The sequence below is a fragment of the Sciurus vulgaris genome, assembly GCF_902686455.1.
Source record: "Sciurus vulgaris genome assembly, chromosome: 12".
Classification (NCBI taxonomy): Eukaryota; Metazoa; Chordata; class Mammalia; order Rodentia; family Sciuridae; genus Sciurus; species Sciurus vulgaris.
The window spans coordinates 4,639,685-4,661,737 of NC_136473.1; the positions used below are offsets into that span (position 1 = coordinate 4,639,685).

At 41.7% G+C, this 22,053-nt stretch overlaps 1 protein-coding gene across 3 annotated transcripts in view; it reads left to right on the top strand.

Moving 5' to 3' along the window:
* The window catches only part of RYR2 (ryanodine receptor 2), a 609,490-nt gene that overhangs the window by 248,545 nt on the left and 338,892 nt on the right, over window positions 1-22,053 (top strand). For all 3 annotated transcript variants that reach the window (XM_079107027.1, XM_079107029.1, XM_079107028.1), the window contains exons 5-10: window positions 687-701; window positions 5,996-6,070; window positions 9,470-9,548; window positions 12,224-12,336; window positions 20,397-20,496; window positions 21,138-21,234. In XM_079107027.1, the coding sequence (XP_078963153.1) occupies window positions 687-701; window positions 5,996-6,070; window positions 9,470-9,548; window positions 12,224-12,336; window positions 20,397-20,496; window positions 21,138-21,234 (479 nt within the window). The remainder of the gene's footprint in view (window positions 1-686; window positions 702-5,995; window positions 6,071-9,469; window positions 9,549-12,223; window positions 12,337-20,396; window positions 20,497-21,137; window positions 21,235-22,053) is intronic.

Below are 22,053 nucleotides of genomic sequence, written 5' to 3' on the forward strand. Positions count from 1 at the left end.
CTCTGTATCTGTTCAGCAATAAGTCCAGGAAATGTCAGAGAATGTAGTGAAAAATGAAGGAAGATGTATACACTTAATGTTTTATAGAGAAGAAAGAACTCTTCTAATGCATGAGAGGAGACTGTCATCTTAAGGGAAGGAGAGGAACCGTTCTCCGAGCCTCTTTGGGGTCCCTCCCACGTGTGGATGGAATTGCTGCCTGTTTTGCATGAAGGGTGCTCAGCTCATTGCAGCACACTAGTTTACAGTCACCCTACCTGCTTCTAATCTGTTCTTACCAAAATCAGTTGTGTTGCTATTTATATCACTGCATTTATATGCAAAGAATAAAATGACAGGTTTATTTTATTAAGCATTTTCAGAGGATAAATTAAGATTATTCCTCTTTCTTGGTGCCTAGATAGCTTGTCAACTGAATCACGCATTTCAGTCAAGTGGCATGTTTTCACAGAAAATAGAAGAACTAATGAAAAAACACTTTTAAAAAGAGTTTTGCTTGCTGCAGCTTTCCTCTAGCATGTAGTAGATACTAAGTTTTATTGCAAAAACAGTTAACTTTTTTTGTTTATTGTTCACGAGTCTCCATTTTAGAAAAGTGGAGTCTTGATAAATAAGAGATATTTTAAATTCAGCATTTGAAATAATGTGTACTTACTGCTTTCTCTCTTTTCCTTATGTCCCTACAGAAATTCATGATGAAGGTAAGAATTTGGTTCATCTGCTATATATGTAATACTTAGTACATGTTCAGTATGGTTGCATATAATTGCTTTATTTTTTAATTTGTGGCAGTTTTCTTTACATTGGAAAGTTTTTAACAATTAAACTTTGGAACTTTCAAATATAAATAAATAAATCGCCTGTTTAGATTTAACAACTTAAACAACATTTGATATCTTTGGGTCATATTGTAGCATGTTAAGTTTAATGAGTCAACACTGGGACTTTGTCCCATTACCCCAAGTTCTTTATAACTGTTCATATAGAATGCTCAGCCTGGCAATGACGTGTCCCCAAGAATTGCTATTGTTTACTTCAGAAGTAAGATGATTTCAGCCCCCTTTGATTTCTTAATTAAATAAGAAAAATGAAAGCTTTTAGAAGGAGACCAATGAGAAGACTAAACCACACGGTCCTGTCATTGAAGGAAGATGCCAGCAAAGGCTAGAAATAGAGGATTATGGTCACTCGATGATGTATGGTTGAAAGCTTCGGTTTCATTTTTACATACCTGCCACTTTTCTCTTGTAACATTTGTGAGACTTAATTTTTATCCTAAAAGCTTAGGAACAAGAAAGCCTTTTATACTCAATCAACAAAGGATTAATATAATTTATAATCTCAAGAGAATGTCGTTTCAGAAGATATGAACTTGGAGGGGTGTCAATGAAACTTCTAGACATGCACTGGAAAGGTGGCTTTGAAGAAAGGGGAGTGGAGCTCTCTTGCCAGCTACGGAGTTTTGTAGTGAAGTCTGTCATTCAGGTTTTACAGATCTCTGAACCCGGTGCATTGTGGAGTACCCCAAAGTGCACCTACTGGCTAACATGGAATTTGACAGTTGGGGTGAAATGACAGAAGCCACCTATCAATGAAGACATGGAGCATCTTCCAGGACTTCAAATAACTCCAGCTCTTATTTTTCAGTGGAAAATATTATTGTTACATTATAAGGAAGGGGCGTTTCCTGCTTCACTTGGTGCATTGAGACCCACAGAGTTAGGTTGGAAAAATATTATAAAGCAGCAGCAAAATATGGATAAAGCATTTCCTTGTAAATATTAACCATGAAATTGGGTTTGAAAAAATTGTTTTTCTTGTTAAATTTGCATTTACTATTATCTCATCCCTACCCCAGGCCCTGCTATAGTGCCCTCTTGGCCTGCCCTGGGCTACTGGTAAAGGAATAGCTGTCTGGAAGAGTTATCATAAGCTCTTTGGTGAGAGCAGATTCATATGTGACCCAGGGCAAGCAGAAAGATGAGGTAGACTCATCTGAAAGCAATTGTAATGCCTAACTTTTTGAGGCTCTGACTTCTGTTAACTTTGGGGCCAGCAGGCCAATGGTTTATTTTTATACCTGCCCCGCATGACCTGGAAAGGTCAGGAATTGACCAAGGGAGGCATATGCATGCTCTGGAGTGATCTGAGCCACGTAGTAGGAGGAGGTGCTGAATACTACTCCGCTCTCACCCTTCACCTGTGCTTTGGGTCCTACACCTGGAAGACACTGTTGAACTGCTGAGAACCAGCGGGATGCATTCTTGTAAAAGCCCCCTTGGGTGCTGAGCAGGGAGGTGTCAGTCCTGCCACGAGCCTGGTCTCTTCCCTTCGAGATGCAAGTTGAAGACATCAGCACAAGTCAACCCTTGAGTGCCACGTGGCCATCTCACTGGGGGCCACCTGGCTTCATCAGGCACATCGATTTTGACCTAAACCCCTTTCTCATTAATTGTTATAATAGATTCACTGCTCAAAGGTGGCAGGACTGTTTGAGAGTCTCCTGCAGCTGGGGACACACACTCTCCTGAGATACTGAGATAGTTTTCTGTTTTTCTCCCTGGAACCGCTAACTTTTCTATTTCCCAAACATTACTATTTGCATTTGAAGGTACACTTGAAAGCATCTCCACTTGGGATCTCAGCAATCTGAAAGAACTCCTGTTATTACACATTTCTTTTTGTTGTGTTGTCCATAATTTCTAATATTGAAAGTATGTTTCTTGTTGCTGGAAGCAAATAAACTCCTTTTTAGATTCCAGTGTTGGACTTCTAAAATGGCGTGTGAAATCATAGATGTCAAGTTCATAGGCAAGTTCTCTTGCAGAATCTTATTTTTAAAAAACTCATGTAATAAGAACCTGGAATTTTGACAGATATTCTGCATTGATTAGCATAGCATTTTTAAAAAATATATATTTTAGACCTTTATCTTGTTCATTTATTTTGTTCATTTATTTTTATGTCGTGCTGAGAATCGAACCCAGTGCCTCATACATGCTAGGCAAACACTATCACTGAGCCACAACCCCAGCCCCTAGGATAGCATTTTTGTATAAGTGAGATGGTTACAAAAACTGAAAACCTTAAAATACTGAGTTGCTTTATTGTTAGTGAAATAAATGGCGTTTATCAACAATAATTCAAGAGATATATTCATAAGCTGGTATATATGGCAGACATTTAAAAAACCCAGACCCAAGTTCCCCAAATATGAAAGAATAAAACATTTAGCTATTTTTTCTCATGTGTATATAAATCTCTTTGGTTCATCTCCGTCATTACTATTATTTTATGTTTTATGGATTTCTGCCCTGGTACATTTGAAACTTAGCAATCCCCCAAATGTAGCTACAATAACCCAATTTTTGTCCCTCTTCACAAAGAATAACAGACATGTATATTATGGTCAATGACTGAGTTTTAGTCTAACTAAATGCCACATAGGAGTCTAAAAGTTTTGCTTATAATGATGGTTCCCCGATTGGGCATTTTGGACAAGAGCCTGGGAATCTGGAGGCATAGGAATGTCAGGACACACAGTAGGTATTAAAATAACTTGTGAAGAATCTGAGGTGGGGTTTATTTAGAATATATATGGCAGTGTTGCTTAGCCTTTGTGGGAAGGTTTGCACTTTTCTATCCACCTACGTTTGATGAGTTTGCTTTTCTATTAACCCCTTTGATCATCTCAAGGGCATGAGACCAAACATACAAACCAGAAAAAAACCCATTTTTGCTGAAAACTGCTGTTTTCAAAAAGGCAAATTTTACCTCTTCCAAAGTGAGGCAGGGCTGCGTTTTATCAGAAATACTTGGGTTCCTGGGAGGTGTTTGGAAGTAGTAGCGTTCTCCTTCCCCAAGAGAGCAACAGCTTCTTAGAGGAGCCTCATCAGGTTCAGGAGACTAAGATCCCGCAGAGCTGACAGGGGCCCCTGGCTCTCTGGAAGGTCTGGGAGAAGGACTGGTGGCACCTCACTAACTGGTGGCCCAGGCAGGAAACCAGGTGCAGTGAGCACCCAGCAGTGTTTTCAAGTACAGATCGGGCCTCTGACAGTTTCGAAAAAGTGCTTCAAAGACGTGTGATTCCAGACAATACTTCCACTAAGAAGAGTTAGCCTGTTATAAATGGAGGAGCGCGCACACACACACACACACACACACACACACACACACACACACACACGACACAGTTCTTACATGTTCGCTTTCTTTCTCTATGCTGCTAGAATCCAAATATTTTGAAGGCAAATATTGTTGGATTGTGTAAATAATCAGTGATGAATGAATAATTTGGTCTTTCCAAGAAAACTTTGATTTGCAAGGCAGAGGAAAGCAGACTGTGGGCTTGTTACGCAGAAGCTCTTCGGCACCAGGTCCTGACCCTCTCCTGGAGCACACACCTTGTATGGTTGTTTTTTTTTTTTTTTTTTTAAGAGTAGGAATGAGCATTTCTTTTGTGTTATACTACTTACTGGAGAATCAATACTAGGGCATATATAACATTAATGTGAGAAATTTGCTCCTGGCCACAGTAATCAAATGTATTGTAGAAAAATAAGTACTCTCTCAAGAGAGCCTCATTCTGTAAAGGAATATAATTTTTCAAAGTAGACTTTTCCCTTTTCTTTTTACTACTTAATATCTGTTAACATCTGTTTTAAGAATGGTTCTGAGGACTTTCAGGCATAGCATATGAATAAAGTGGTTTTTAGGAGATTGTCTGGAACAATAGGCAGGTGATAGGTTTTCTGTAACAGGAGAATAACAGAACAGCGGTGGGAGTCCTTCTGTGCTTCTCAGCCAGAAAGGAATGCACTCTCCCACAGAAAGGAATGCACTCTCCCCGACACACAAGTCTATACCTTCTGTGATCTCACCCTGGTCTCCTGCTAAAATTCCGTTAGGTTCCTCTGCAACCTAGGGCTCCAAGCCCACGCCCCTCCACCTCCTCTAGCGCCTTGTGGTCATTTCCATGCTGGGCCCTTCCACCCGCTCATCGTTCAGCCTCAAGCAGGGTTTCCCCGTCCAGTTTTCATTCAGCAGGTGTTTGCCAAGCGCTTACTGTGTCCTTAAATTTTGCTGGGAATGTGGGTGAAATGAGGTCATTTTCCTTGAGGAGATTGTGGTCTGGTTAAGGGGAAGGAAGGTTCTTGGAGAGCAGGTGGATGAGGCCAGTGTGTGGGTACCCTAGGGCTGCAGGAGGACAGAGGGAGGGGCTCACTTTGCAGAAAGGGAATGAGGTTTCCTAGAGGAGGTGGCCTCTAACCTGAGTCTAAATGCATAGCTCAGAAGAGGATGGGGAGAGGGGATGCTGGGTTCCAGGACAGAGCAGCATGGAGGGGAGAGGGTTCCGGCGCATTTGGGCACGGGATGATTGACTCTAAGTGTCCTCTGTGCTTGTCCTGGACCAGTAGCATCAGCACCATTGGGACAGGTTTGAAATGACCATCTGTGGTGGCCGCAGACCCCCTGAATCAGAATGTCAGGGTGACACCCAGGGCCTGCGTTTCCACAAGCCCTCCAAGAGGCTGAGATTTAAGAAGCTCTTTTATTTCATAGCCAAGAATTGGACTTTTAGGAATGAAAAGCCTCTGGGCCTGGGGTGGTAAGATGAATCTGGAGTCTCAGGGGGACTCATGCACTGAACCCATACTTGGTTCTCATCGCGCGTCAGGCACTAAGCAAGGCACGCGTTTCTGCCAGCGGAGACCACCCATCATGAGACACGCGGATCAGAGCTGTGAATGAGCACGCTCGTTCACGGCACCCAGTTCACCTTCAGGAGCCAGAGCAGGGGCTCGCCTGCGGCAGAGGCTTCCTTGGAGGTTGGATTCCAGTTTCAGAAGTATTCCCAGAGCACTTGGTGTTTGTAGTAGTTTTTACTCTGATCTTCGCTCCTGTCCTCTCCCTTGGTGTCAGAAGAGCAGGAGCTTTGTGTCAGTGAGGTGTGCTGATTTGTGGTTTTACTCTCTCCCTTCCTTCTCCTGTGCAGACTGCTCAAGGTGGTGGCCACAGGACACTCCTCTATGGACATGCCATCCTGCTGCGCCATTCCTACAGCGGCATGGTGAGTGGACGTCTTGTTCTCCCTCTCATGGGGTCCTGCCGATGCAGCTGGGATGCAGAGCCAGGAATCGCTGGTAGCATCCTTCAGCCATGGTCTTCACGAGCGTGGATGCAAGCACTCTTTAGTGCACTGGTACCATTTTGGATTTCTCATTGATAACATGAAGGTTAGCTTAGATGACCTTCAAGGTCCCTCTGTCCTATCTTATATGACTCCTATCTCTAATATTTCACTTTTGATAGTTTTAGGAGCAGAGTCCAAGAGTCAAATAAGAAAAATGTCCCTTTTCTGATTTTGATTGAAATCATTATTTTTTAAAACAATGAAAACATGCATTTAGAAGATAAGATAAAAATGCCCCTGTGAACTCCTGTGTCAGGTCTATCCGCCATACTTTGCCTGCTTGACTCTGTGTTCTTTTTCCACATCCACTTCTTCTTTCACTCAGCTTTCCATTAGATGTCTGTCAGGCACAGAATTCTCATTGTCTACTTCCTCTCTATTAAAGCAACACACATTCACACACTGTGCATTGGTACTGGCCACTGAATTCAGGGGCTTTTACCACTGAAATACTTTCTAGTCCTTTTTATTTTTATTTTGCGACTGGGTCTTGATAAGTTGCCTAGGCTGTCCTCAAACCTGCGATCCTTCTGCCTCAGCCTCACCAGTTGCTGGGACTACATACAGGCATGTGCCACGGTGCCAGGCTCGTGTGTGTGTGTGTGTGTGTGTGTGTGTGTGTGTGTGTGTGTGTGTGTGTGTATTGTTTTCATGTATTTTATAAATGCTTTATTTCAGCATGCTATGTAGACATGTACAATTTATAAAAGTTGCATTTCATTCATTATAAAGCTTTATTAAATTATAAAAGCAGTACCTACTTTCTATAATATTTTGAACTTACAAAAGAAAAAATTCTTTTGATTATATTAAGAGAAAACTGTTGGTGATTTTAAAGACATTTCAGTTTTTTTCTGTTCTTAAAATACTTTTTACATAATTGAGGTTTTACTATATAACTAAATTTATATTTTGATTTTTATACATTTTCATAATATAAACACTTCTGTGTTATTTAAGTTCCTCATCAGTATAATTTTAGTGGTAACAAAATAGTCCAATATCAGGACATATAAAATAAATCATTCCTTTTAAAAAAGGAGATAATTCCTATATTTTGTAAATTTTTCTTATGCAGGAGATTAAACATTGCTTCAGAACCAAGCTTTGACAAGCACACACAGATTGTTAATCTCAGTCATGGATGTCGATGCAATAACCTGGTTTTAAATGTCAGGTTAATGGAATTCCAAAATCTAGGGAGAGAAGTGAAGGAAAAGCATAGGTGTGATATTAATGATGATTTATTATTATCATTTTATTAATGTACTACATCACATAAGCAGCTCAAATAAAATGTTATCATCTTAACAAGTGCTGCTAAAAGGTCTTTAGTAAAGTCCAGCATTCTTTCCTAACAAAAACTCAGCACCGATGATTATTTCCTCAATGATAACAAATATCAATATCAAATCAATAGCCAACCCCATAATTATGAAACTGTGAAGCCATTCTTGATAAAATTGACTAAAACCAACAAATAAAAATAGGAACATATTCTATCTGTCATTGCTGCCTGGCACTATTCGTGAAGTCTCAGCTCAACATGGTCAGATATGGAATAAAGTAATCAAGTTTAATAGGCTGGAGACAAGACAACCATACGAAAGAACTCATTGGTGTGGCGTATTCACATGGTAAAGTTTTGTGGGAAGAATTCCACCCTTCACAACAATCAAAATGCATACACTGCGTGAAATAATAAATGTTTTAGGAAAAGTCTTTGCATCTCAGAGCTAACTGTGTGTTAGAGTTGAGTCTGCTCTGCATGTTGGTGCTGAGGTCTGGCTCAGCCACACTTAACCACCACACAGCCTGGGATACTTTGCTGAAGCTCCTTAACTTTTAATTGTGTCTGAAAGTTTTTTCATTCTTTCAATAAATTTGCTTGATCATCTTCTGTGTGCTAGGCACTATTCTAGTGCTGAGTAGAGAGTGCACAGACTAAGTCCTTCCTCCACGGGACTTAATGAAATTAAGGACAATTACATAGTATCTACCTCAGTGTCACCATGAAGCTTAGAGGACAGATGTCTGTTAATAACCGCAGTGCCAAGGACTATAATATTGGTGAGGAAAATGGCAGAAGATGTTAACAGGCATCACCTTGTTTTTGTCTGGGAAATCTGAGTTTTGTAAAGTTGGTACTTTTTCTCTTATAAAAACAGACATTTAACACAGTTTATATCTGAAGTCTTTGAACTTTAGGGACCACTGTGGGCTGCCTGTCCCCGGTCAGATTCAGTTCAGGTTTGGGAACCCTTGAAGCCTCTTCTATAACCTTGAGAGCCAGTGCTTCATAGTCAAGAGGCCAAGTCAGAGTCTCCAGGTCAAGTCGATGCCCCATTCCTGTGGTGCTGACTTCCCCCATCTGCTCATCTCCTGCCTTCCCAGACCACCCGTTAGCTGGATGGCCCTATTCCATAATAGGAATTTTATGGTCTTTGTGTTAATTGTCCAGGGCATCTGGAGAGGGGCCTGGGCTTTCTCAATCCCCAGAATTGCCCCTGAGTACTCTTCACAGGCTCCTGTGATTCCTGGCAGTGAGCTTGCTTGGTGCAGATGGTACAGTATTTTAGGCTCATACCACATTCATCGTTGTGTCCTTATCCTTGTAGCACTTAACAAGGTGTTTGAAGTGGGGTAGGGGAACTGGCCTGAAAAGTGCTCCTAAGCTTTATGTCCAAGAACATACAGTTAGGAGAACCTTGGGGTGGGGGGTGGGGTGAGAGAGTGTGCAGAGAGTCCGAAGGCTTCTAGGGAAACACACTTACATGCACGATCAAGCCTCCTGTGAGTAAGCCGGTGTGCCACACACCAGAGTCAGTTCTGGATGGATTTCAGAGAGTTAAAAAAAAAATTGAGGGAAAAACAGAACTAGAAGATAAAAGTGAATCGTTTTCCAACTTTTGCTCGGGAGAGGGTTCTCGCTGTCGGATCACGTTGTGCTCTTGCCGGGATCATGAATATCACATGAAGTGAGAGATGTACAAACACATCCCCAGTCACTTGTCTTCTTGTTCTGACAGAGCACATTTCCTTAGTCTTTTATGAGGGAAGAAAGGCCACATTTCTTTTAGAATTGCACTCCTAACGAATGCTGTGCTAGGGCTGATCTGCCTCAGACGTTTAAAAGCCTGGGCTTTGTGCAGAGGCATCCAGATTTTCAGAGAAAAGGCTAATCAGTAGAGATAGACATGTATCGAATCACTTGTCAGAACAGGAAGGCACAGTGACTGTGAATGTGGAGTGATCACTTCTGCTTCTGTGTTTCAGTATCTGTGCTGCCTCTCCACCTCGCGGTCTTCCACTGATAAGCTGGCTTTTGACGTTGGTCTGCAAGAGGACACCACAGGTGAGGCCCTGGGGACACTGGGAGGCCGGTCGAGGTTGGGTTGGAAGATGCTTCGAGACATTGTGGAAGACAGACCAAGGCTCTCATGGGTAGTCAGGAAAAAATTCTTTCCTACTTGGCATTTTTGGTAGATGGAGGAAGTGTGTATTTCTCCTGTTGGTAATTCCCATGTAATTTGTTGGACAATGAAACTAGATTTCAAACTGTATTCTTTGAGTTTGGAGAGAAAAACAAGTGCTTACCATCCAGGTAACTGGGTGTGAACTGTCCCAGTGTGCCCTGATGAGTTTATGAAACATTACTGAACGTCTCTCATCTGAAGCATATTTTGAGTGTACACATGTAAGGTACTCGATGTCAACTTTCAAACAAGAACTAGCAAATGAAAATCTCTTTCATTTCTCTGCCTGCGGGGCATTGTGCTGCAGATCCGCCTAAGGAGATGTGCATTTCCATAGTTTTGAAACAAAAAAAGTATAAACACACTTATCCTTGTGGAAGTCAAAATAAGAGAACTGCTCTCCGTTCTCTGAGGACGTCACACTTATTTTATAAACCTCTGTACAATCTGACTCTTGTACCTTTCACAAAGCATATGCATGCCTTTGGGACTTAAAAGTAAATGAGACCAAGTAGAAAAAAGAATGGAAGGAGGTAGTCCAGCGATGTGTCTTTCAAGGGAGGGATCAGCCCAACCCCAACCTCTTCCAGAAATCTTTCTGGTAGGTGGTGGCTAGCTCCAAGGTAGAGCACTTGCCCAGCATGCAAAGGCCCTGGGTGTAGTCCCCAGCTCTGCAGGAATAAACAAAGCAGAACAATAGCAAACATGTTCTGCAATGCTGTGGCACAGTAGGGTGAGTATTGATGACAATTATGTACTGAACATTTCAAGAAGCTAGAAGAAAAGAGCCCACGTGTTTGTACCATAACAACCTGATTTGAACATTGCACCTTGTTTGAATGTATCAAATCATCACATGGTACTCTCTTAACAGGTCCAATTTTTACATTTTATATCTCAGCTATAAATTTAAAATGCCTTCCCATATTCTCTAAAGTTTAATAAACAACAAATAGATAAAAAGCTGCCTTTATATGAACCTCATGAAGAAATTCTGAGAATTCCAGGTATTCTGATTTTTATTTCACTTGCTGTAGGCCCAGTAATCCTTCTGTATTTTTGCTAGGGTTTTGGTTTTCTCATTTAATGTGTTTTACCACACTGTTAAATGAAAAAGAAAGTCAAGTTTGCTCTTCAGAAGTCGTTTAAGACGGACTCTGGATCTCGTGTTCCTACGTCAAGAGGTTCGGATGATGCAGTCAGTCCCTGTCCCTGCACAGAATCCTGTGTCTTCTCCCTCATAGCGCCACTTCTTGTAAATTACTTAATTATTTTTTGCATCTATCACTTGATGTCAGCTTCCCTTCATCATAATTAAACCCACGAGGCAGGTGAATTTTTTTCTTGTTTATTTCTGTATCCCAAGGTACTGGGAAGCAGTGGTTGGCAAACAGTGCGCACACTATAAATGCTTGTGTGAGTGAGTGAATGAAAGTCTACCTACAGCTCTAAAAAAGTGGATCTGGTGAACGAAGATAAGGGATTCAGCCAGGTGGCCTGCAAAGCGGCACCGGCACAGGCTATGTATTGACTGTAAGGATGCTTGGGAAATATTATTGGACGACTCATTTATTCATTCATGCAAAATTAACTTTTATTGAGTGCCTACAGTATGCTACTTGGAGTTGGGAAAACCCCAGTGAATAAAACATGCAGACTCCCTGCTGTTAGGGACCTTGCATTCTGGCACTGGGGAGTCAGGAAAAAGAAATGTGTTATGGAAAAAATAAGACTGTGGAAGGGGAGAGAATGGTAATTACAGATATCACTAAAACTGTATTGTCACTGTTGGACAGAACCAACTTCAGGTCTCAACAGGTCGAAGGAGGGTGTGCCTACACCCCACCTCAGCCCAGGGGCTGGAGGACGTAAGTGGACTTGTGGTCGGTGGTCTTGCTTGACTCATTTAGAAGATGCCGGATGTAATGTGTAGCCGGGTCTTCCCTGATGTATCCTTGTATACAAGGATTCTCTTTTATTTTACTTCTAGATTAATAGAACCCGCATTTTAAAATACCAAAACAAGGCCACTAAAGGGACGGAATGGTAAGATTTTAGATGACAACACTTGGCATCCTTTTTGGAATCAGCACCTCAAAGTCCTGGGAGGTTAAAAAAAAATCCTCATAATGGAAACTGTCAGATCACAAAGTTCTTCTGAAACTAAAGTGACACCAAGCTAGATGTTATTATAGAAGAGCAATGTGAACGGGGTGATGGTGTGTGGTTGCATAGAGAGAAATCAGATCTGGGTGGCTGCTGGGTTTGGTCTCGTGAACTATATAAATATCCTTAAATAGTTCTTAGTGGGGGAAGGGAGAGACACCAACCTTCCCAAAAATGTCACACCCAGTTTCTATTGGAAGAAACTTTGCATTTCGGTATGTCTTATCCTAAGCTAATTTGGCCAAGTTCTTTAGATTTTCATAGTCTAAGAGAGAAATTTGCATGAAATTTTACATTTCTGAAAGTCGTGCTAATGAAATCACTGGCAAAGAAAATGGATTTTAAGTTAAAAGATGCTTCTTGGTGTTTCTTGCCCGTCACTCTGCAGGTGAGGCCTGTTGGTGGACTATACATCCGGCCTCAAAGCAGCGGTCGGAAGGAGAAAAAGTACGGGTTGGAGATGACCTCATCCTAGTTAGCGTGTCCTCTGAGCGGTACTTGGTAAGTGTGGACAGTGGGACTGTGGGTTTGGTGCTGTGATAGAGGACAGCACAATGAAACCATCTTCTTAGGGTTTATATTGCCATTTATCTGGGAAAAATCGCTGAGGAACAAACCCTGTGTGATGAGTTATTAGCAGTGAGTAGGAGAGAGAGGTGGCCTGAGTGGAAGTTCTTACCAGGTCTTTCAAGCAGGCTTCCTCATGACCTTGACTGATGTATGTCTTCGTGACCCTGAGAGTGTGCCTGTTTGGAATCTTGCATGAATAGAATGTAAGCTTAACATTATCAGGAGTTCCAATCCCAGGTCTTTATTTTATGCCCAATGTAAAGGCTATGTTAATAAGATTGTGATTACCTATTTTTACGGTTATGAAAGAAAATTATATCAGAAATGCTTGCCATGTTAAGGAAAAATAGAAAAAATAAGGAAGAGTTTGTCTGTTACTGACACTGCACTGTTTGAAAGGATAGGGGCCAGAAAGGGAAAATGAAGGAAGAAGTTCACATTTATTCCCTGAAGGATTTTTAATTTTTGCGGTGAGCGAATTATGTATTTAATTTGACTTATTTGGTAAGACATTTTGTTGAAGAACTATGAGTACATTCATAGAAGATTGAAATTGAAATCCATGGAAGTGTGAAAGATTCCAGTACAAAACATTCTTTTATTTTGAGGTTCAAAAGAAATTAAACATAAAATGGGACATTGGAAGCTTCGCATGAATATCCACATGAACTATCCGAGTAGTCACCATGGATGATTACAGAGATAGAGCATCTTGCAGCGAAGCACACCTTGGATTCTAGAAAGTGCATTGCCAGTGCCATAAATCAAAAGGTAGTTTGCACCTGAGTAGGACGGAGTGAGCGGTTGGTCCCCCGTGCTCTGTAAACATGGGACCAGGGTGGCTCTGAGGAAGCTGTGCGTGTCTCGGGTTACCAGCACCTTCAGTTACAGTTTCAGGTGTTGCTAGGAAGAGTGGCTTTGTTTCAGGCCCTTGCTCCGCGCATGTGTGTACCGCAGGGTGACGCATTTGCTCAGGAGATGTGCGGTTGGGTTGGAGTTGTCTTTGGACACCAGTTGCAGTGGAAACAATTCATGGACTTTTCTGTATACCAGTTCTCCATCTATCATATTTTGAATTTGATGTTACTCTGCGTTTTTTGTTGTTGTTATACAACTTATATTTTTCACTATATAGCAGAGTTTATTTGTCAGGGTACTATTGACCAATGGAGTGGAAAATGCAGAACCTCTCAGAGGCTGGGGCTTCTAATGTCAGTGCTGCAGCTGACTACCTGAGCAAGTCCTGTAACTCCTTGAACTCCAGCTTTCTCACCTGTAAAGTGAGATTGTTGCCAACAACAGAATGTAGAGCCAAGGTTCTTAAGAAGAGGCAGTGAGATAGTGAATTTGAATATAATTTGAATTATTAAGCACTGTTCAAATAATAGCAATAATACTGGCCACGTCTGAGATGAGGTTTACCTCCTGTTAACTTTGGAAAGCAATGAACCTCATATTAGTTAAAATGCACAATTTCTAAGCTGCAGTTCAGTTAATTATTAAAGTTTTCAGCATAAGCTTCTAAGAAGAGCTACTAAAGAGTAACCAACCAAGTTGTTAAAAGTTCCCTCTCATTTGGTAATGAAGTCAGCACTTGAATTGTTCATGTATGTGGGGAGAAAGCAATAATAGAAACGATAAGAGAGACCATGGGCCCATTGCACACCAGGTCTGTCCTCAGAGAGTTAGTGGAGGCCATAAACTGTGTTAGTCAGCTTTCCATCACTGTGACAAAATACCTGACATAAACCACTTAAGGAAAGGAAAGATGTATTGTGGGTCATGGTTTCAGAAACTTCAGTCCTTGGTCGCTTGGTCATTTGGAGCCTGTGGTGAGGCAGATACCATGGCAGTAGCATGTTGGAGCCGGCCTGCTTGTTTCACGGTGGCTGGGAAGCAAAGAGAGGAAGGGCCTAGGGTTCCAATGTCCCCTTCAAGGACAAGGCCCCAGTGACAAAACAGCACAAGGGTATAGCATGGTAAGATTTCAGTGACAACACTTTGTATCCTTTTTGAACATCAGCATCTCAAAAATGTACTGGGAGTTTTTTTTTTTTTTTTTTAAATGATCATTGTAGTGCGGTTATCACATCACCAACCCCAAGTCCTTTTGAAAATCAAGTGACGTGAATTGAGGGGTTTTTTCACTCTGGGCCCTACCTCCTGAATGTTCCACCTCCACCTCCCAGCAGTGCCAGCAGCCCGGGACCAAGCCTTCAACTCACAAGCCTTCGCTGGACATTTAACATCCAAACCACAGCATGAACCACCCTGTGTGGAGGTGCAGGAGAAGATCATGAGGCAGGTTAGGGATTCTGCCAGTGACCCCTGGGTCTCAGCATGCTTCATTATCATCTCCTATCTGTTAATGCTGTGTTGACAGAGTGCCATGCTGGTGGGTTGAAGGGCTTTTATGGTGGACTCTGTGGAAGGACTCAGAACTAAGAAAGGGCAAGAGGTGAGGTAGTGAGGGGACTCTGAAGCAGGTAGAACCAGCTGGGACAGTCCGCACACAGAACCCCATATAATGCTCTTGCACGTGTGTACATACACACACGTATGTAGGTTTTTTGTTTAATTACTTCAGAGTCTGGTAAGTCTGAGCCTGGACCAACCACGTGACTTCTGCATACTTGGTTTCTGCATCCGGACTGTTGGGTAGACAAAGAGCTTAGCCTGGGGGCGTCATGAGGGTGAGGTGCTTCAATCCAAGCCAGGCTCCAAGTGCTGGCTTGGCATGTTGCTGTCATTGTTTCCTGGGAGATTTGTGCCCGTGGAGAAGGGTTAAAGAAACAGCATGTGTGGAGCCAGAAGCAGGGAGAGCTGGGAAAGCAGGCGAGGAGGGAATGGAACAGGTGGTCTTGAATGAAGATCTGTCATGTCAGAGCAATATTCTGAGAAGATGCTGGTTAAAAACACACAAGTTAAAAATCGTGCCCAAACAGAAATTAGTTATAAACTGGTCTCGCCTTTAACCTGACAGCAATTCAGTCCTGGCGTCTGTTGACCCAGGAGCTGTCTCCTGAGCTGTCGCTGGTGGCTAGGCTGAGGTTACCCCGCCTAATGCTGTGCATGGGACACCCCACAGCAAAGCTCACACTGTTGAAATGCTAAGTTGACTGAAATGATTGAAAGGGCCAGTTTTCATCTTCCGTAAAGGTGCCTCGTGTGTGGAAGAGGCACAGGTACTTTATGAACTTGGCACTGAGACACGATTTCCAAGAAATAAAGCACCTTATCTCTAAGAATGTGTAAGCTACTCACCCAAATCATGTCTTTTCTCATTTTCTCCTGTTTTATATTCTAACATGAAATGACAGCTTAACCGTCTTTTCAGGAATATTCAAAAGGAAAGAAATTCCTGGGCCCGTTGGAAATTTTGCCTTCTTTTAGAGAAGACTTTAGTGAAGCAGATTAAGTGTAAGAGAAATATATAATTTAAAGTAGAGAAAACAGGGCAAGTAGCTATTACCAATGATAACTCCATTCCCAACCGAATAAAATAAGACAGAGTGTATAAAATATTTTTATGTGTGTTAGATGTAAAGTCACGCTGGAGTGCACCAGCGATCCCAGTCTATGGACTGGGTTGTTTGCGTTGGAAATGATGATTTCCTGTCAATTTTCTCTTGATGAAGGCACCTGTAGACATAGACAGTTTTTACAGTCCATGAACACATTTCCAAGCAACTGATTGAAAATGAATTAAGAAAAGCAGAACCTTCCAAACTAAAGAGTGAGGGAAATTAAGAATTTAGTTCAGGGAGAGCTATTTTAGGGTTCACAAAAATTAATTCTCTCCTGCCCACCTTAGAATTTTTGGTAAGAAATACAAAATTGTTTTAACTGCACTATAAATTGCTGAATTGCCTCAAGTGGCATAAAAATGGGGATAAAACAGTGATCATAAATGTTTTCAAGTGACTTATTTTGTCAGCCAGTTCAGTTGAGTGGCAGGAACTGAGCCCAGAGCTATGTGCATGCCCCCCACGTGCATACCACCGAGCTGCGCCCCCAGGCCCTCCAATGCCATTCTGATTAATTACCATGAGCCTTTCAAAAATGTCTCCTTGTGGGGCTGGGGATATAGCTCAGTTGGCAGAGGGCTTGCCTCACATGCACAAGGCCCTGGGTTCAGTCCCCAGCACCATGCGTGCATACACACACAAACCCCCACATCTCCTTGTGGCTCAGGTAAAGGAGTCATAGAATATTACATCTGAAAAGAGCATCTATTTTTTTAATTTTTATTTTGTTTAACTTTATAATTTTATTTTTATTTTAACAGACTGCATTTTGATTCATTGTACACAAATGGGGTACAACTTTGTGTTTCTGTGGTTGTGTACACTGTAGGGTCACACCATTCAGGCAGTCATACGTGTACACAGGGTAATGATGTCTGTCTCTTTCCACCCTCTTTCCTTCCCCCACCCCTCATTTCCCTCTGCACAATCCAAAGTCTCTCCATTCTTCCCTTACACCCCTACTCCCCCTCTTATGTATCAGCATCCACTTATCACCAGGCTGAAAGTTTTCTCTGATAAGAGCATCTATTTCTATGCCCATCATTTTATTTGTTTATTTTCAGAGGAACGAACCAAAGCCGGAGGGGTAACCTCATTTACTTGTGTTTTCTGTCCCTGGATGATGATTTATTCTGAATGCTGGATCACCAGGGCCCCAGTGCCTGACATTTAATAAATTTAATAAATAAACGAATGGACAATTGCGTCAGCCAAGGGTTGAATTCAAATTTCCTAAAAATTCTGGGGCCAGGGGTGCCTCTGGCAGTTCGAAAGCTTTCTGACCTCTTGTCATAATAATTTCTTAAAATGCATAAAATAAATACATAGGGCTACAAAGGAAATAAAAATACTGAAGTATGGCTTTGTGAGCCTTAGGAGGTGAATCCTGGGAGCACATTTATAATGCCACTTCTATTTCTAAGATTGTGTGCCCAAAACATAGTCTTTGGACCTGTGGTCTTGATTGACCTCATCCTGCTCCTACTGATTCAGAATCTATGTTTGTGGACATATCCTCAGATGATGGGTGTGTATTTTAAAGTTTGAAAGTCGCTAACTTCAGGTTAAAGGTGAGATGAGGGAGCAGATTGGCGCCCACACCCTGATGCTGTGGGTTATACTGCTGTTCTATTGTGTAAATTTTATTGTGTAAATTCTATGGTGGTTGCATTTTTCAGCCAAGGGCTGATTTTACTTTCTACTGACATCTATTTTTGCTTTAAAGACAACTCATCTTCATTTTGGTAACTGAGACTGTTACTGCATTTTGAATATTCAAGACCACGGGCCGACATGATGCTGTTCTCACTCAGATTTCCCTTTGCTGTTTAAGCAGCAAAATTAAATAGATGCATCCAGAGTTGTTATGCCCAGAGAATATTTTCTTTCGAAGAGCACACGTTATTTAGATGACTTCATGTGACTGTAATATGATCCTCAGGGCATGCTGAGGATTTGAACTGGCTGAAATTTTGAATTTTTATATTCCGCTTATATTATTTGTCTTCCGTGTGGCTTGGAAATTGCATGTCAGCTTCTCTGCCCCTCATTGTGTTTCCCAAGCAGCAGCTCCTCAGTGCCTAAAATACAAAGTCCTGATGTGGGGATGGCCTGTCTGCAGGCCCCTGGCTCCTTGAACCTCCTCGGTGTGAGCTGTCAGCAGGGGGTGTCTCTGCCTTTGTGCTCTTGAGCATACATTCCCTTCCCAGAGCTGCTCACTGGCCAGGGGGCTACCCTCCTCCCCATGTCAAGGTTTCTTCTGATACATTAAAAATAAAATTCTCTAGACTTGTTTACAGAAATTTCGGTATGTTTATGTACTTTCACTTAACACTTGAACATTATTCTTACACATGTCTAAATCCAGTGTATGGGTAAACTTACCTGGAGACGTTGTCTCCAAAATGGCAGGCACAGGCCAGTGCTCCCTCTCACCCCCTCAAAGCCTTCGCCATGAGGATCCCTCTCACCTGTGGAAGACTGTCCATCCCTGCAGGCCCAGCACAGCAACTCTGTCCACAGTGACCCCCAGGTTCTTGCATCCTGCAGTGTTTGGGTTGCAGTGGACACAGCGTTTTAATACACGTCGCACAGTGTTCTGTGTGTGCATTTCACTGTCCCTACAAGAGTACAAGCACCCTCAGGGTGCAGAATGCACTCTGTTAGTTAATGTTCAGCTTGATGTTTGGGGCACAGTACATTCAAATACAGGATGAATTAACAATTTCTACTTTCAGAGTGCCTCAGCTGTCCACTCATGCAGTTTTATTTCACCAAAATAAAATATAAGCATTAGTATTCTGAGTTTTCAGATGAGCTCTTCAGGGAAATTTTCATATCTCCTGTATATTACATGTGTATATATGTGTATACATATTTATATAGCATGCACATTTTTTTACTAAGTCATTAAAATAGGAATTTTTATGAAATTACTTAGAATATGTTTTTTTTAAAATGTGTGCTATTTTAATTTTAAGAGTTTGGTGCGTGTCTCCATGTACGTGTTTATTAATTAACACTGTAGATGGCTAAGGATAAGGCTGTGAACCTGTGCCAGCTTACAAGAGGAGGAGGAAGAAGAAGAAACCCGATAATTACACTGTGTGATAATTGCTGTGAAGAACAATACATTTTTACTTGCTTGTGGAAGCAGATAGGATATGATTTATTCATAAACAGTGAAAGACTTTTAACATGTTGGGAAAGAAACTGAGTTAGTGAAGGAGTCCCAGCTGGGATGTGGGTAAGAACGACCACCTGAGGTGACAGGGAGGTTGTGCAGAAGCAAGACAGCCAGTGAAGGCCCAGGACGGGGGTAGGAGCACATGCCTGCTAAATCAACATCTCCCCTGGGAGGCTTTTAATCTTATTGACTGGAAGAAGTGCTGATGAAGGAAGTGTACAAGTCACCATGGCAGAAATTTCTTTGGTTTTAAAAGTAAGAGAATAAGAGACATATTCTTGCTGAGGACCCGCGTGTCCATATTTAAGTCAGGGAGGCCCATTCGTGTGTGGGCAGGCCCGTGGAGTTCACCTAGGATCACTCCTTCAGGCTGCAACTGACCTTTATCTCTCTAGGATGGTCAGATTCCTGGGAGAGCTCTGGTATGAGTAAATTCTCTAAGTGCTTAGGCTGTTATCAGTGTTGGAAATGTGTTACAGAAACACAGCAGGGGTACTGGTGATATTTGCTGAGAAGACTCCAAGCCAACAGGTGGTGGTTTTATGTAGTTTTGAAATTCTGCCGCCAGTTGGGTAGTGTAGTAAAATAAGCAAGGCATTTGGCTGTACTCAAAATTTTGTTTCTCTCAGTTAACATTTTGTAACTCATATCTTATGTCTCTCAAGGAAATTAAATGTCATTATTTAATACGCTTTTATTTTTAAGAAGGAAAATCTGAAATTTGTAATATCTGAGTTTGGAGGAAACGTGTTATCCTAAGTTTAAATTGGTGTTGGGAATAGCGCCATCTATTGGCTGTAGTGTCAAATTGCAGATAACTGTTCCTAAAGGACTCAACAAAACGCAGAATTTGGTTCTGCATATTTCACCCACCTCACCTCATCCTCAATTAACTACTGCAGTGTGATATGTAGAGAAATTAATTATGCCTTTTTAGTTTCTACCTTCTGCACCATGTTTTCCATCAACAAGCCTTAAAAATTGTCAAAATTAAACAAAAATTGTCTCTTGGTACAAATAAATTTACCTAGTGTATTTATTATTTGTGTGGTTTCTGATTACTGGTTTAAGTTAATAACTCTGAGCATGAAGTTCAAAAACACCTAACATCAAATAGGCACCTTTACCATTATTTTTCTTCTATTCTTTCAATGTTTGGATGGCGGGGTTGGGTGGACGCTGTCTGTGGACGTTTCTCAACCTGCAGCGTTATGTGGGTGCTACCGAGCATGACACCCAGGGACTGACAGCGTGCCTCCTCTTGCCTCTTGATGCAGCACCTGTCTTACGGCAACGGGAGTCTGCACGTGGACGCGGCCTTCCAGCAGACTCTGTGGAGTGTGGCGCCCATCAGCTCAGGAAGTGAAGCAGCCCAAGGTAAAAACTCCCCTTCTGCTCGCGGGCTCATCCCTGATGCAGAGTTGATGATCCTCCGTGGAATTGTGTTAATGAGCTGATCGTTGGAGTTCTTTTGTGTCTAAATAGCCTCTTAAGCAGATACTGGACATTTGAGAATCGTGTTAATACTGCTATTTAAAAATGAAGCTTCTGTTAAAGGTTCTCTGCTTATTTTTATGCTGTTGTCAACTTTAGCTCATTAGCGGGGCTTGGTTTGCCAGGTTTCTGAGGCTGTTTTCTCCAGTGTTTTGGCCTCGGGGTATTGCTCCGTTGGCACATGTTGGTATTTCTCATTTTCCAGGCTTGGCCTTAGAGCCGGATGACCATGATGCTCTGCATTCATTTGGTTTATTCTCACTTATGTACGTTCATATGTGCCCTGGTATCTGTTCCTGTGTTTAATGAAAGGTTTTATTGTGGTCACGTATCCTGGTGGGAATGTTTCTAAATGGGACTCGGGAGTCAGCCAGCATCATCCATCTCTGCGACCGTGGCCAGACACACAGGCCTCGCTAGATTTGAGTTTCTCTGTGAAAGTAGAAGTTTGGAGGAGGTGCACTGTCTGGCTACCAGCCCCAACAGTGACAGTCCAAATAGTGAAGGACCTTTCATCATTCCAGGGTATCTGATTGGCGGTGACGTCCTCAGGTTGCTGCACGGACACATGGACGAATGTCTCACTGTCCCTTCAGGAGAACACGGCGAGGAGCAGCGGAGGTTGGTACCTGAGCCCAGCATGTTGTGCTGGCTTGGATGTAGTTGCTGCCTTTTTCTTTACCTTGAAAGAATTTTCTTAACTAAGAACATGTCTGCTTAGCACCCTAGCTTAGCACAAGGGGGACCACAGGCATCCTTCTGTCCACTGAAGTGATCCATTTCTTGGCTTTCTTACAACTTTTTCCTCCTGCTTTTCTTACCTATCAGCAGAAGGAGGGCTGGACATTCTTGTGTAATTAAAACAAAACATGGAACAAAATAAATGGAGTGGGTGGAGTGAACACATTAAATTCAAAGACTTAAAATACCTTTGTTGTTCGTATGTTTTGATTAATTCTCAAAGAGGTTTAATCTCATATTCAATTTCAAAGTCAGGGTTCTCAAATTTTGCAAAATTTCAGGATCTTCCTGTGTTATCTCCAGTTTATTGACAGATAATGAAATTGTCAACTTTGCCTCATATTTTATGTTATAAAATATATCTCTCCTATTCATTTTATTTCGCATTGAGACAGGATTAAAACAGCCTGCATTCACTGGGAAAAGTCCATTAGTACTATAAAACTGTAAGAATATTTAGGGTGATTTGATTACTGCTGCACTTCACAAGTTAATCAGTGAATAGAGTGAGGTGAAGACATAAATAACAGATCACAGCTAGAGAAGGCCTTATCTGGACGGTTTATTGTGTGTCTGTGAATTTTTCAGGGGTATTTTTCATAATAACATGAACACTTGGTCAGCTAATTTAGTATTTATTGTACATTAATAAGAAGATATAGGAAGCATTTTAAAAATTAATAATTATCTAGCTCAGAA